This window comes from Rhipicephalus microplus, chromosome 3 (genome assembly GCF_043290135.1).
Source record: "Rhipicephalus microplus isolate Deutch F79 chromosome 3, USDA_Rmic, whole genome shotgun sequence".
Lineage (NCBI taxonomy): Eukaryota > Metazoa > Arthropoda > Arachnida > Ixodida > Ixodidae > Rhipicephalus > Rhipicephalus microplus.
In genome coordinates this window covers 116,096,709-116,112,618 of record NC_134702.1, presented here as the reverse complement: position 1 = coordinate 116,112,618, position 15,910 = coordinate 116,096,709, and the positions used below count along the sequence as shown (strand labels likewise).

The 15,910-nt window shown below is 42.6% G+C and overlaps 1 protein-coding gene across 1 annotated transcript; it reads left to right on the top strand.

Moving 5' to 3' along the window:
- The first annotated feature begins 3,039 nt into the window (after positions 1-3,039).
- Positions 3,040-15,501, top strand: LOC142803302 (neprilysin-1-like). Its single transcript, XM_075888433.1, has 3 exons — positions 3,040-3,266; positions 8,108-8,236; positions 15,073-15,501. The coding sequence occupies exons 1-3, from the start codon at positions 3,201-3,203 to the stop codon at positions 15,409-15,411; spliced, it is 534 nt and encodes a 177-aa protein (XP_075744548.1). The 5' UTR covers positions 3,040-3,200; the 3' UTR covers positions 15,412-15,501.
- Positions 15,502-15,910: the final 409 nt, after the last annotated feature.

Here is a 15,910-nt window from a genome sequence, read left to right as displayed (position 1 = left end):
GAAGGTAAAAACAATGAAGCCCTTGTATAGTGTAGCTTAAACGAGCCAAACAGCTTCTTGCTTAGTACACCCGTGTGTATACTGTAGCACAGCACTACCATTGGTAAAAGAAAGTGAGGATAAGGCAGAATGCAAAAGATAGGAGGGAGGGTAAATCAGGGTAAAACCTTAGGTAGTATACTTTAGCAAGGGAATGAGAAAGTAATGTGTTCGTTATGAGTGTCGATTTATAGGCTACAACTAGGGAAAGGTGAGAAAGAAGAGAGAGAGCACACCAAGACACATGCGTGCACGTTTCATATAGTGTTGCAAAGAGTGGCGAATATATGGGATGGTGATGAGTAAAGTAATTATTAGGTAGAGATATAGAAGCATTCAAAATAGAAAGAAGGATGCATGATGTATAGAAAAAGGAGGTGATGGTATGCTGTGGAAAGAAATTGGCCCCACATCAGCATGTAATCTGCAAATGTCGTCGAAACACGATAGTCTTGCGTGTGGAGAGATGGAACAAAACATTTATTTGATGTTCTGCGCAAGATAATCGGTGAATGGTATTCTGGAGGCGCTGCGTTCGAATGCCTCGAGCGTGCAGCGGAGGCGAACGAGTGCATGAAGTCAGGTCACACGTTAGAAATGAGTGCCATCTGGCAGTTCTTTTTAAAAAACAAAGTGCATGGCCATGCGCGCCCGTCTCAGAGGCGATAAGCTGTAGAACGCGAGGCGACGGGTAGGTGCCACCACCATCCCGTCTTAGGAAAGCGTTGGAAACACTTCCCGTTCCATGCAAGCGTTGCATGGTAAGCGCAGCGTGATAAGTGCTATGGTGCTTAAAATTACTTATGTATGCGTTTTCTAGTAACAGATGCATATGCAGAATATGTGTGTATTGTTATGGTGCCCCAGACATGTGCAATAATTGCTTTTTAATTGACAATTGCACAAGCATGAACACTGAACCTTGAGCAACCTTTGTGGATGCTGCGGATGGGGTCGGCCGTTTCAAATACCCAATGCCGGTAAGAGCAGACAAACAGACAAAAGTACAGACAGACAGACAGACAGACAGACAGACAGACAGACAGACACACAAAACTCCCAAGCATTTCCCCGAGGGTGAACATGGTTAAGTGCGAATGCACGGGGTGATGCTATGAGGGGTATTTATTAATTCCCACTATTATATATATATTAATCACACTATGGTGCCTTTATGATGTAATGGTTCCTGGGAATCGCAATTTGATCACACGGGGGAGTTTACGTTAACTCAGCGGAAGAGCGAGCGAAGGGGGAGGGGGACGCGCGCAGCGGCGTTACAGATATAAGGCGCGTTACTGACACCGATGTCAGCATCGCGTCCGTGGCTTATTTGGTAGAGCGTCGCGCTGCGGCCCGCCAAGTCCTCTTTCTTTTAAAGATAGAAAGAAGACTGCGGACGCCGCCGACGGCGGTGGATGGTTTGGGGTCGCTTAAAAAGTGTATTCACACTTGAAAAATTCTTGCGTCGAAGGTTCCCAAGAAAGATATTTAAAAGTTTATTTACGTCCATCGGCCGATTCTACGTCAGGACCGATAAGCTGAACTTCCCCGCCACGTTGTGGGCCCGTAGGACTGCCCATAGCTGTGCCCTTGAATTCGTACTGCGTAGCATAAAATCCCATTTGGCGATGTAACGTTTTGACACGTAACTGAGGATATGTTCTAAACTAGAAAAGTCCATGCAAAGCGTGCATGTGTTTTACGTCACAATTTCTGGATAAACTTTGTTCAAGGGTGCAGGAGCGAGATATGTTCCAACCTTCAGGATGAGCTTACTGTGTGATGACGGATACATTCGCCTCCTCAGGAAAAAAAAGTTCTCAGTAAGTTGATAGTACGTCGTTGGGCGATTTTTGTTGTCCAGAAGCTCATCGCCATGCCGTTCAGTAGCTACGTGATCAAGGACTCTTCGCGCGGCTGTGTGGGTTGTCTCGTTAAGATCGCACGCTCAAAGGAGGTCTTGTTTAAAAAGAACTCTGTGAGCCTTTGAGGGTTGAGCTTCGTAGTGCCGCTTTCTTGCCAGCTCTGCTGCTAACGCAAAGTAAGCGGTTGTGGAACTGGCTTTTTAAGTGCACTGTTATAGGAAATACATGTAGAGTCTCGTCGGGTTCTTACCGTTACCGTTATGCCCTGTATGAAGTCCAAAATGATGATATCCCCCTTCGCACCATATATTTTACTCACCCGTATAGCGTGCGAGTGGGGGCAACAAACGCTGCTGAAGTGAAAAGATCCACTCCACACGCTAGCCCGGCCATGGAATGCTCAAGTAGAGAGACAACGCAAGCTCGGGGAGGGTGGGGAGAAGACTCGAGCAACAGCTGCAACTCTGATCTTATGGGCGCGGTCACCATCACTATCACTGGCCGGCAGTCTCCCACTATCTCGGTAGTCATCACCGTGCAGTTCTATGTTATATGCTCTCAACGGGAAGAGACTATGCGCAAAGTATCCCTTGATTGACCGTATTCTCTCATACATCTGTTTTGTACATATGCGCGATATCGAGTTCAAAAGTTTCAGCCGCCACGCTCACCTGTATAACCTGACAATTTGCTGCAAATGCATTCATGCTTCACTCTTGTGGTGAAACTGACTTTTTTTCACTATATCCGAGCATGCACCTCCATCCATTTATGCTGCTATAATTGTTCTTTTCTGGAAAATTTAATTACCAATTCTATCAACAGCAGTAGTTCTTCACTGTATTTATGAGAATGCTTTTATCACTGCGTACAACTTATGGCTCTGTACTTTTTCCCGTGCGTTGTCCACATACGCGCTGATAAAATCTTGGGGCCTGCTGTTGTTACGCACATCTTCACTACCAGGTGTGAATCATAGTCACCAATAGCTTTATAGTAAGTTTGCTTCTTATGTCTCCTTTTTCATCACCAACCAAGGGCTGAACGTTTAGTAGAACAGTACATACATCAAATAAAAGATTTTTGTATAACAATTTGTCATTGATTCATGGATTGCCTACCGCAGAGATTTTTCCGGACGTTCCGCTGGACCGACTATTTCCCACTTGGATTAAGTATCTTTCTCTCAATACTCACCTTACTTGGAGTGACCAGAAGACAATCCTGTATGATGAAACCAACGTCAATGCTTATTTCTCGCCAACTGAAGTTGCTGTTTTTATACCAACAGCAATGTTGCATCGTCCATTCTTATATCTGTACGGACCAAACGCATTGAACTATGGTGGCCTTGGAACGGTGAGCACTTGTATTTCTGCTCCATCATTACACGGCATGATCGCTGAACATTATCGGAATTATTGCTATTCTTAAGATTGTGCAGAACCAATGTTGCAAGCTCTTGCCCTAAAAAAAGCAGTTAGGCGCCTACTTTTGGCACTTTTTCTTCCTTACATTTACACCCTTCATTTCCTCACACTACTTCACAAGCAGTCAAGCCGTGCGGCATGAATGCGATAGTGCTGCTGAGGTGTGCTTCTGACAATCAATAAGGGACTCTGAAAACGGGATTGATATATGTACCTTTCCATGTCATGAAGAAAAATAGAAATGAAGAACAGCACCAACACCTGCTGTCGGCATTAAGCGAAGCTATAGCTTCGGTGTAGAGATGGGTCGTTCAGTAGTGAGCCGGATTTTCCGAGTGGCTATTTTAAATGTACGAGTGATCCGCGACTGAGTAAAAGTGGATGACCGCTCTTCAAGAGAGACGGCTCACAGAACCCATTCCGGACAGATTAGAGTGTCATTACCAGTGTGTAGCGCACTCTGACTTCGTTTACCAGCCACAAGCTCAGCCAAATAAACAGTTTCATTTTGGACAACGCTTTTGTGCCTTCGTCAGCATCACGAACACACGACACCTGGTTTGTTCTTCAAAATACCATTCAGGACCGGTTTGTTCTTCAACAGGACCTTGTTCTTCAACAGGATTTTGTTCTTCAAAGTATAATACAGGACCGGTTTGTTCTTCAAAATACCATTCACCAGTTTTCTTGCGCAGAACATCAAATAAATGTTTTGTTCACTCTTTCTCAACGCAAGGCTATCGTGTGTCAACGAAATTTGCAGATTAACATGGAGATACGGGGCCAATTGTTTTATTTAGCAACATATCATTAAATGACACTACGTATACGTACAAATGTTGCACGCACAGACACTTGTTGAAGAATTTCAGATATTTTTATAACCAGTTGTTTGCACTTGCTCAATGATGCCATCTGAAACATGAGCATCAGCAACATCAGACGCTGATATGAAGCGCTGATGCTCGAGAAAATGCTGACCGTTGACACTGCTACATAAATCAACTTCAGCGCATGACAAGTAACCCCAAATGACGTTAACGCGAAATCATGGCTGTAATAAAGCAGTACATATTTAATGTTTATAAAATTGGGTAGGCAGCACTGAAGCCACTACTGACGTTTCACGAACATTAGCGTCTATTCGAAAAGTAGCCCCGAGACCTGGCCTAGCCAAGTGGTAAAATGCTTCATTCCCACACAGAATGCTTAGGTTTGATTCCAGCTAGGACCTTGACATTGGCTTCTGATGTCGGATATTTCTTAACGCTCGCGCGTTAAAATTGCCCATGTTTGTTCTCGTTGTTCCTTGGTAGATACTAAAATGTCAATCACCTGTGGCATATACCCGCATACCAGTGGCACATACTTGCCCGTGGGTAAGGGCCACTGTCCGGCGGGAAGTACTTGACGGCGTGCAGGACGGGATTGTGACATTATTCATGTCTTGACCATCGTGTCATACTCGTCAAAGATCTTGCTTTCCCATGCTCATTTAGATTCACACCAAGTAAAGGGGGGGACCACGAGAGCACCCAAACTGAAGTGGCTAGATAGATAGATACGCTCAAAATCACCGAAGTTCACTTAGAAATGCTTCGCCTTTAAAAAGTTGAAGTATCTATTCGGCACACATCTCATAGGTACCTAAGTTAGTTATCGATTGTCGCTTTACAATTTCCAAAATTTAAAAAGTATGTAGCTATTCATTCCTATTCTGCAATACTTTAGGCCTGCAGTTTTTCAAATGCCCGAACTCTATAAACTTTCTTTGTGGTTAATAAATATGTCTACTTGCTGCCCATACAAAACTCTCTTAAAACCTTTTTTATGTGATGACTCTCAGGTTTTTTTGAGTGTATGTGTTTTCGTGTTTTTTAGTCCTTCACTGATATTGTCACTTTCTATCATTGTTTTGTTCTTTTTTCATCGCAGTAATCACTACTGTTGTACCGTCTCATTACCCTTTTAGTTTTGTACATACTTTATTTTCTAAATAGGTATAGGTGTAAATGTTAATGTTTTCTTTCGGTATTGCTCTTGCTGCTAAATGCTGGAGTCAGAGGCCACCATGAGGTTATTAAAGCCTTGAGCCTGTGTCTCTTCTTGGAATACCTGAACTGAAATCTGAGGTGAAATTGAAGGTCAAATGCCGACTGTGTCTCAAAATACAACCAAAATGGCGAAAAAAGTTTCGTTTATTTTTTCACAACCTGTATCACCAGCCTAGTCAACATCTGGTATATATGTCGAGGGCATAATAACTCACCGCATTGATCATCAGCGCCAATTTAGCTGTTTGCGTGTTACACCTTGTGTTTCCAAGAATCACTCATATATCTCGTACTTCACCTGGTTGAAACGTGCCTGCGTCTGATATTTCATCTATTTTTGACAATGAAAACATCCATAACGCATTAGTCAACAATTGCAAACATTGTTATAAACTGATGTGTCCTGTATGTTCATATGGTGTGCTGTATTAATGCTTTCAATCCCCTCATGCGGATTTATATGTACCTGTAGCCTTGCTTCAATGCTGTGTTTTACATGCTTAGGTGAAACTGTATTATACGCAAATAAGACTTTTTTCATTTTAGTTAACCGAACTTCACTTTCTCGCTGTGCACAATTTTTACATACTTGGCTATAGCAGTACATGGCTTGTGAACATTCCACAAAACGTGGTTATGTTATCTATGTCATTTCTCACTCCTTTTCAACTATCACTCGTGTGCACCGCCTCCTTTATAATGTCGAAGACCCCTTAGGATATGCTGTCAGTTATTTGCTGTCTATTCGTACTTTTTATTGTTATAAAATCCACAAACACATTTAGAAAATTGAAATTGCTCCAGCCACAGTTCAAAAAGAGCCCGACGTTTCGGGACCAACTCGGTCCCTTCCTCAGGGGGTGACTGTCTTGGTCATGGAAGTGTCGTCGCGTCGTGTTCTCTCACCACGGCTCCGGCTTTCCCTTTCACAACCTGTATCACCAGCCTAGTCAACATCTGGTATATATGTCGAGGGCATAATAACTCACCGCATTGATCATGAAAGGGAAAGCCGGAGCCGTGGTGAGAGAACACGACGCGACGACACTTCCATGACCAAGACAGTCACCCCCTGAGGAAGGGACCGAGTTGGTCCCGAAACGTCGGGCTCTTTTTGAACTGTGGCTGGAGCAATTTCAATTTTCTAAACTTTTCTACGCAGCCAGACAGATTGCTGTCAAAATGTTTACGTTTAAGACAAACACATTTGTATTAACCTATTGTTCCTATTATAAATAAAAACACACAGATCTGATGCAAAGGTGAAGCAATGAATGCATAGCAACAAATTGGAAAGTCACGTGCAGATTGGCAAACAGATCTAAACGTGCCTCGCTTTCTTACGTACAAATGAGGCATGAAACGTACTCACAGGTATAAATGAACGCGAATAAGCGTCTCAGTTGTCACTTCGGTATGCCTGAAAAGCGCAGCCTTTTCGCCAAGGGAGGCTGTGCAACAATTGCAGTGACCTTTGTGCACCCCGTAACTACAACAGAGTCGTTCCCAGCCTAACGCCAGTTAAAACGTATTATCCTCGCCACCCGGAGATAAGGGCGCGTGAGGAATCGTACACTCACCTCCTTTCCGTGGGACAAAGTACGCGTGAGAGATGAGAGCCACCGCGTGCTTGTTTCACCATCTTGCTGATAAGGCTGAAACACAAGAGTCCCCCCCCCCCTCCGAGATGCCCGCCAACAGCGGTAAGTGGTAGGTATAAATAGCGTGCCGTTTTTATGTTGAAGGAGCTACCCCTCTCCACGTGGAGGTCCCACGCTTGATTCCGCACACTTGAGTAATTTTCATGGATTTTTTCTGTCTTGTGTTTTAACACACACACACACACACACACACACACACACACACACACACACACACACACATATATATATATATATATATATATATAGACAGGCATGGTGGTTGAGTGGCCGTAGCGTAGCATATAGTCCAGTAGATCCTTCGTGAGCGGTCACAACGTGGTTCATTTCGACGTTTCGGCCTAGAGTCTGGCCTTCATCAGGATTAATGGTACAGTTTGTTGGTGCTCAGCTTTATACAATCTAAAATCAGAGGGAAAGGAAAGAGAAAAAAGACAGAAAAAAGAAAAAGAAAAAAAGAAAAGAAAGAAAAAAGAGAAACAGAATATAAGGTTGACTCCCCTAGGGCGCCACCCTTCCACTCTTCCTTCCTCTTCCCCCTCCATCTCTCTCCCCTTTCTCCCCCTCACCTTTCTGATGTCATCGGTCTGTGTATGCTTCCTTTCACTAACGCATTCTTCCCGACCAGACGGCGCCTCCTGGCACTGGCGGTTCGGTGTGGGGCAAAAAAAGCTTTTTTAGGAAGTTCTAAGCCTTCAACTACTCGGTGCCCCGTCAACATTTCGTCGTAGAAAGAGGGGTGCCGCGTAATGCGGCAGAGGCTGGTAAGTGGGCGCAATGCAATATATATATATATATATATATATATATATATATATATATCGACGCCGACACGGGCGGCAAAATTCAGCCGAGAGTGTCCGTATCATTGCCATCGCGAAACTAAGGACCTAGCGGGCTGCATATCTCCAACGCCAATGCTTTCTAGCCAGTAGAAGCCGGCCTTTACGAAGTGCAGGCAAATCGCTGCTCAGCAGTTCGTATCGATCTAACAATATATAGGTGTAACTGCCAACATTTGTTTCTTTTCACTCAAAATTTTTTATCCATTGCAGACAATCGGTCACGAATTTATGCACGCATTTGACGTACGGAACACGATTCCTTCTTTCTGGCACACGGAGAGCATCAAACATGAATACACTGATAGGGCGATCTGCTTGCGGAGGTCCCATAAATCAGTGGTGAGTGAAAAAATATTTGTAACAAATGCTCAAAACGGTAGAACGCTTGATTTATATAAAGGAGTCATGCCACAGTCACCCAGAAATTTTAAACTGTCCACTTTGTTTTTTATATTTATATTACTGAATGTATAGATAAATTCTGCTGATATATTTTCTTTTAGTTCAGTTGACATGATTTCTTCAAGTTCTCATATAAATAGTGCCCAATATTGCAACATCAAATTATATTTTTATTTATTTTTATTTATTTACAATACTGCTACTCTCCTTCGAGAGCATGGCAGTTGGGCAATACAGTAATTTTTCACAAACACAAAAAATGATGCAGACGTAAATACATGCAAGCATAATAACAGGACATGAGGATCATATAACCATAGAGCAGTACAGAAGTTGAACGTTAATTATGTTATTAATACACAATGTATGCAATATTCACAAGATACAAAGCAAGTTATAGCCATCATACAGAGCTGAAACCATGCTGAAAGGCGATAGAAATAAAATACATGATTGAAGAAAGGAACTTATGTTAGCATTGGTATCGTGAGGGAAAACATAAATGGAACAGTTGTGACAGGAATAGCAAGCACTGAAAGCATACTTCAAAAATAGCTATACTACTGTGAAAGAAACATTGAAAAAGGTGTTGCTTTAACTAACGAACAGGAGATCTGGACCGGTGCGCCTGCATGCGTATAAACTGTTATGCGCGCCCAGTTTTTTCTATCTGTGCAATAAATTCTGATAGCGATTGGGAGTTTGTGATAGTGGCATCAAGTTGGTTTCATTCCGCTATCGCGCGCGGGAAGAATGAGCACTTCAACGTGTCGTTCCTACATGCGTATTCTAACAACGTGCACGCATGTTTTTTTGCGAGTTTGCCGAGCCTGTGAAAATGAAAGGTATTTGGATGAATCTGTCTTGTAGTTATTTTTACTAGCTGGAAAAGGAATTTTAAGCGAGCGTGTTTCGCTCTTGTGGACAGCGTTTGTAAACCTGACTGAGTTAAAAGATGTGTTGGGGAATCTGTGCGTCTATATTTGTTGTAAATAAATCTTACAGCTTTACTTTGTATTGCTTCTAGTTTGGTATGAGCTCTTATATTACCATTTTATTCGTTCATTCATAGTGAGGGCCTCTCTTCAGACAGACTTGATGCTTTCGGTTAATATGTTAGGGAAGATCGGTTAGCTGCGAACTGGTCATAATATCATATGATACGTGACGCCAGCAAGCAGCAGAGCATTCCATAGTCACTTTCATGGCAACAAGCGGCGGTGACTAACACTTCGAGGCTTACATTACCATATATGCGTAGCAAAGTGGGCAAAGGACGACCACCGCTGTAGCTGAGTAGCTAGAGCAACCGACGTGTTAAAAGAAGGTCATAGTTTGTGCCTTTGCCACCGGCGAGTTATCTTTTCACCAGCATTATTTCTTCGCATTTCCAATGAATCTTATATACTAAAAAAGTTTCTTATGTTTTCGTTTGGATCATTCGGTTACTTCTCATTCATTGATATTTTGTCTCACAAAGAGAAGAAATAAGCCCGTAAACTTCCCATCAGCCCTCTTATTTAAGCAGATGTGTACCATCTATATCCTCTAATTGTGTCGCCTATTTTTGTTCCTCACAAAAAACAAAGCGTGATGTTAATAAGGGCTTTTAGCTTTTTGCACTTCATTCCCCGTTCTACCTCAAACATTCAACGTTACTGAAACGCAACGCACGTTTTCGGTTTTAGCCAAGGGTCAGTCAGTCAGCGCAATCGCGATGCCACCGGTGCATGAAAGTTGTTTTAAAAGCAAATAAACATAGTTCTCAACTTTCAGCAAGATATAAATTCATGTTTTTAAAGAGTGTGATTTTATTTACTGTTTGACGCATGAGCATTTACTTTTTTATTTTTTGCTACCATCCCTTGCCGCTGGACTACTTCAAAGCCGTGAAGGCAGCCCAAACGTGTTTCCAACGCCCTGCCCCGAGGCAGCGCGTTCACCGCGTCAAATCAAACTGAAAAGATTTACTGAATAGGCGGAAGAGTGGCTGCTGTTGAATTATTGTTACATAAAATCGCTTACTATCGAAGATTCGCGAAGTCTCTCTGACAGAAGTAACAAAGAAGCACCTCGAGACGCTTCCTCTAATCTTAAATGTCGGCTCTAGATTGTGTCGTTCAACTTCACCCCACATGCACGGTTTCTCGAAGAAATTGGCTTTGACGACTTCTAGGAGGAGGGGCAGATCACTGGGTGGCTCGAAGTGCCGCCGGTGCTTGCATGTTTGCTGAAAAAGCACTGCGTATCCCGAACAGCACGGACTCGCGGCACAGCAGGCTGCCATTTCGGCCGTTTCTCCTCGCATCACGTGATCCTGCGCACGATGCGACAGTCCGCTCACACGCTCAGCGCCTGAACATAAAGCGCATGCGCAGTGGTGCAATCAGCGACTGGCTGAGCGGAGCGAGAGGTGATATACGGTCAGCTTAAAGTCTCTAAGAATTCAATTCATTAAACGGCAGATTCTCACCTGATAAGGTTACTGGTGCACACCTAGTCATCGTAACATGTGGTTCACTTGTCGCACTTTGCCGCACAGAGCTGTTTATTCACGATTTAATTTACTTTGGCACTTTGTGTGACCCGAGGAGCAGCGGACGTAATGAGTCATTAGTACCATAGGGCGTACTGCTGTGCTAATTTCTCATTCGTCAGCTAGTTTAAATGTACCAGCTTCAGAATCTAGCTCGTAGATGACGCTGTACAGTTAACTCGTTACAAGAAGTGTTACTTGGTTGTTTAGACCAATCTTGGCATGTAAATAACCTACAAAACGGAAGTCCGTTCTTTATTTTTTGTAATAAAATTGTCTCTTAGGGTAATTGCATCAACATAAGCGTGCTGATCGTCAAAACACACGCTGACGTCATCTGATCAGTGCGATTGAAAGAAACGAAATAAGTGAGAAACTTGTTTGCAAGTAAACTTTCTTGCATGGCTTATTAATATCAGGATCTTCCTGTCCTAACGACTGTGTGTTTATGAGCCACTCTGTAGTTAAACGCTATGAAAATTCAAGACTGTAATCTTCATTAAAATTAACCTGAGAAAGTACACGGTCCTCACTGCAACCGTAGCGGCTGGTATGGAAGCCCCGACTTTCGGTACAGTAGTGTTATGCCGCAAGCACAGTACCTTTGTGTAGGCTTTGTTGCACATGTCAAGCAATGATATTGATCAATAACTTTAGACTCTGTCTTAAGGAGGTACGCTAGAGTGAACTCTCAGAAAAGGCGAATTTGCCATTTTGACCCCAAAACATTCACTGCATACTGAGGAACAAACCTGTAGAAGCGCGATGTCGAGCGGTCGCCCCAAGCGTTCTCACTGCTGCGCTGAAGTGTGCCGTGCGCCCTCTCGCGTGAGAAGTGTACGCATGCAAAACTTTATTTTTCTCAAATTGCGCTTTTTATGAATTTTTCAACTTGACTGCACCTTTTGTTAAAATGTATTGAATCGATTTTGATGAAAGTTTGTATGCATAAACAACAACAGTTAAGAAACAGCCTGAAATTAAAGTGCATATTCAATAAAAATCAAGACAATAAATTTATACAATACGCACCTTCTGTAGCCTTATGAATGAGTACATATATTATTTTTCACAAGAACTTCATAGAAAATGTAATATTGATTTAGTTTAGAGTTGACCTACGGCTCTACAATAACATGGCTAAACACATCATTATTCCGAAAAGTTGCATGAAGAGGTACATTGACAGGTGAAGATTCTTTAGAATTTGAGGGTGGGTCATAGCAAAGAAATGCAGCTTAGGTAGAACAATTGGGCGTCAATTGATACCTAGTGGTCTTTTATGTAAGCACATAATTTTAATGGGAATACTTGCAGCTGTTTCTAACATAATACGCTAAAACTGATGCATACCATTTACCAAAAATTATCTCCTGAATGTGGTGAAGGCCTTCCTTCAATTCATTGGCTTCTTACTATTACCACAATATCTTGACTTTTCATTTTGGCAGTATCACATGACAATATTTGAACAATTATTTTGTTCTTTAACATGCAACATTGACGTGAGCTTGTCAGATCGAAGTTTTCTTTTTTTATTATCATTACACTCATCTATTTTTTTCGCAGCTTCTTCTAAGGCAAGGTTACTGCAATTGTCACACAACACAGTTTCTTCAGAGATGAATATTTGTTTACAAATTCATTGGAGCTGTAAGTTGAAGGAGTTGTAAGGAGCATTTCGGAGGAGTCGTAAGTTAGCTGGCTCCTTGTCCTATTGGCAGACTTCTGACTTCATGACCCCTCACTAACATTACAATGTTTTGTTGGCCCAGCCATGAAGCTTGTATAGCTGTAGCAGGCAGGGCAGCAGTTGCAACGCTGTACAGTGCGAGCTCGTCAAAAATGCGTGTTTTGTGCGCGAAAAACGTGAATGTTCAAAAAGCGATGACCTTGACATACCAACAGCACACAGGTAAAATAATGCGGAATGGTGGCAGCCATGTTTACACTCACCTCTCAGACGATGCCCCAATGGGCGCGAAGCGTCTCGATAGTGTAGCACCTAGTTTCAGTAGCGAAGCATGTTTACCGCGCTGCGAAGAATGTTCAGTGCACCACAAACGGCAGCAATCACAACCAGAAAACGAAAACACATCCACAGCACACCACTACCGAATCGAGGATTAGCTTGCCGCGCCCACCACGCATACGACGTGAACTCCATATGCGCATTGGTACAGCTTGGGCGCGAAAACTTTTTTTTAGGGGGGGGGGTGCCTATCAGTCAGGAATATTTTCAAATGCTAAGCATTTCTTTGCTTTCTGCAAGAAGTCTGAACACCTACCTACGTATCTATCTATCTATCTATCTATCTATCTATCTATCTATCTATCTATCTATCTATCTATCTATCTATCTATCTATCTATCTATCTATCTATCTATCTATCTATCTATCTATCTATCTATCTATCTATCTATCTATCTATCTATCTATCTATCTATCTATCTATCTATCTATCTATCTATCTATCTATCTATCTATCTATTTATCTATCTAGTTAGCTAGCTAGCTAGCTAGCCAGTTGCCTACAACTGGGTATGCTCGTAATCACCCCGGTAACATGGTAAACCATAATTAGCATGAGAAGGTAAGTTAGTTTGATGAATACGAGTTGCTAGCCATCACGCCATTGTTGTCACAAGTTCATCGCACACGCCGTCAAACACTTCCCATCAGACAGTGGCAGACACCCGCAGTCTGGTATGTGCCACTGATATGCGGGTATGTAAGACAGGTGATTGACACTTTATATCTACCCAGGAATGGCGTGAACGCACATGAGTAATATTAACGTGTAAGCGTTACAAGAAGCCTATATTGGAAGCGTTTCCCCGGCGAATGCACAGAATAAATATCAGGATTCCTGCAGGAATCAAACTCAAGCATTCTGCGTTGCAACGAAGTATTTTACAACAGAGCCACGCTAGTCTCAAAACTACTTTTTAAATAGACCCTAATGTTTTTGAAACGTCGAAAGCGGCTGGAGCACATACCGGTGCGTGCGTGTTACACGTTGCCACGCGCGTTCCTTATTTATTTTGTTTTACTCCACAAAGCCTGTCCAAATTGCCCAGCTGAATCTAGACCTCAATTTTTGAGAAGGTTCTCGATTATTGTAGGTTGTTCCGTTAAAATCCCGCGCAAGACACGAGCACTTGAAATTTTTCCAGAGCTTGCGTTATGACCACTTATAGGGCTTGTATACTGGGTGGCACATGCATAAAATTACGATGCGCTACGCCGCTCGTTAACTGATCGAGGGTTGACGTTCAATTCGCCGCTATCAGTTCCAGTCTTTTCCTGCTATCTGACTTTACGTTTTCCAGCAACAGGTTCAGCCGAAAAAAGAATTTCATCTGAACATAGAGTTTGTTCCCTTCTTTCACGTCCCGATTCCAAGACAATATCTGTAGCGCTGCATCGTAACGTTTCGCTCCATTAAAAAATTACAACAAAGTAAGTTTTGCTTCGCGTGCTTTGTATAACATTGATTCACAAGGTACGTGGGATGGGCCGCATTTTTCAGTTGTGTAAATGGTATTGTTGTACTCCGGCTGTTGTTACTATTGTTATCTTGGCCATTCACACTAAAATAATTTATCAAGAGTAGATTTGTAAAATTATTTATCAACAGTTGATTTGTTAAGTGAACTATTTGCTTACGCGCATGCTCACTATTCCTTCGAGGCTGCCATTGTGCCGAGAAGTTAGAAGGGAGTTAACGCGGCTCTGTATGGCCCAACAGTTTCTCGTTCTGTTTCCATTCGGTACCCTCGTTTTGCAAGTATGCTCCCTACATGGACTAAACGTTTTTACGGGGATGAAATGCAGTAGTTGTTCCAATTGCACTGTGCCGAAGAAAAGAAGTGAACATTTTGATGTGACATTGTGAATGAGGGTCATAAGACGTACGCCCAGACTACATAGTGTTGCAAAAGTTCATAAAGCGCCGAGAGTAGAGCCCATGAAAATTGTGTCTTGAATTCTAGTCCGTGCGGTTGCAGGTACCATGTTTGAGCAAACAGCTGCGCTGAGGTACTCAAAAATTATTAACCTATTGTTCGACATTATATCCTGATGTACACAAAAAAAACGCTTGAAATGAAACGCCAGAGTAACTTAGTGTGTCACTTCTCGGAGCAAACTGAAAGCCTCTTGCATCTTCTCTTCGTGCTCCGACCAAACTAAAACTACGTGAAATAAAATTTGCTGTGTTTCTGTTATTTGCAGCTCTCGTTAAGCCTTCAGGAAGACATTTTGAACGACACGACAGATTCTGAGAACCTGGCTGACTTCGTGGGGGCCAAGGTCGCCTATGCTGCCTACTCTTCGTTGCCCCGAAACTTCAAGAGTGGAACAATTGCTGGCCTTAACGTGTCATCGGAGCAGCTCTTCTTTGTCAGCCGTTGTTTGAAATTCTGCGCCCAGCTCATCAGATCAACCGAGCGCTACGCCCCATACCACTCAAGATGCATTGTGCCCCTAATGAACATGCCAGAGTTCTCCAGTGCATATGGCTGCCCAGCAGGAACACCAATGAATCCGCGGAACAAATGCAAATTTTGGTAGGACACATGGTGATGTGCTTTTTATTGAAACCCCACTGTGAGATATTTTGATGTGATTTCGTTTCTCTGGCGTATATAGAAAAAATATATTCCAATCATTTGAAAAAAAGACAACTGAACAGCTGTACTCAGGTTACACCTTTATATGCTCTTAGTTTGTTTATATATACGCCGACTTACTAAAGCTATTTTGAGATATGTTGTCGTATCTATTTATAGTGGAGAGAAATATTATTACTACCATTCAAGAAGCTGCATGTGACAAGGCGTTATAATTAACAAGCGTCATTTGTTCGGCTCCTTCGCAACAATAACATGGTTGATCTGAACGTTATTTTTGTGAAATAGAGAAAAAAAACACTTCTTTGCCCCTGCGTTAGTGTTGGTTCTCGCTTGCGGCAATTGAAGAATGATGTTTGCCGCTATAGATGCCACCTGGCAATCATTGTGGCCAGGTGGAGATTTTATTTTTTGAGCTCTTTTCGCTTAACAAGGTTGCG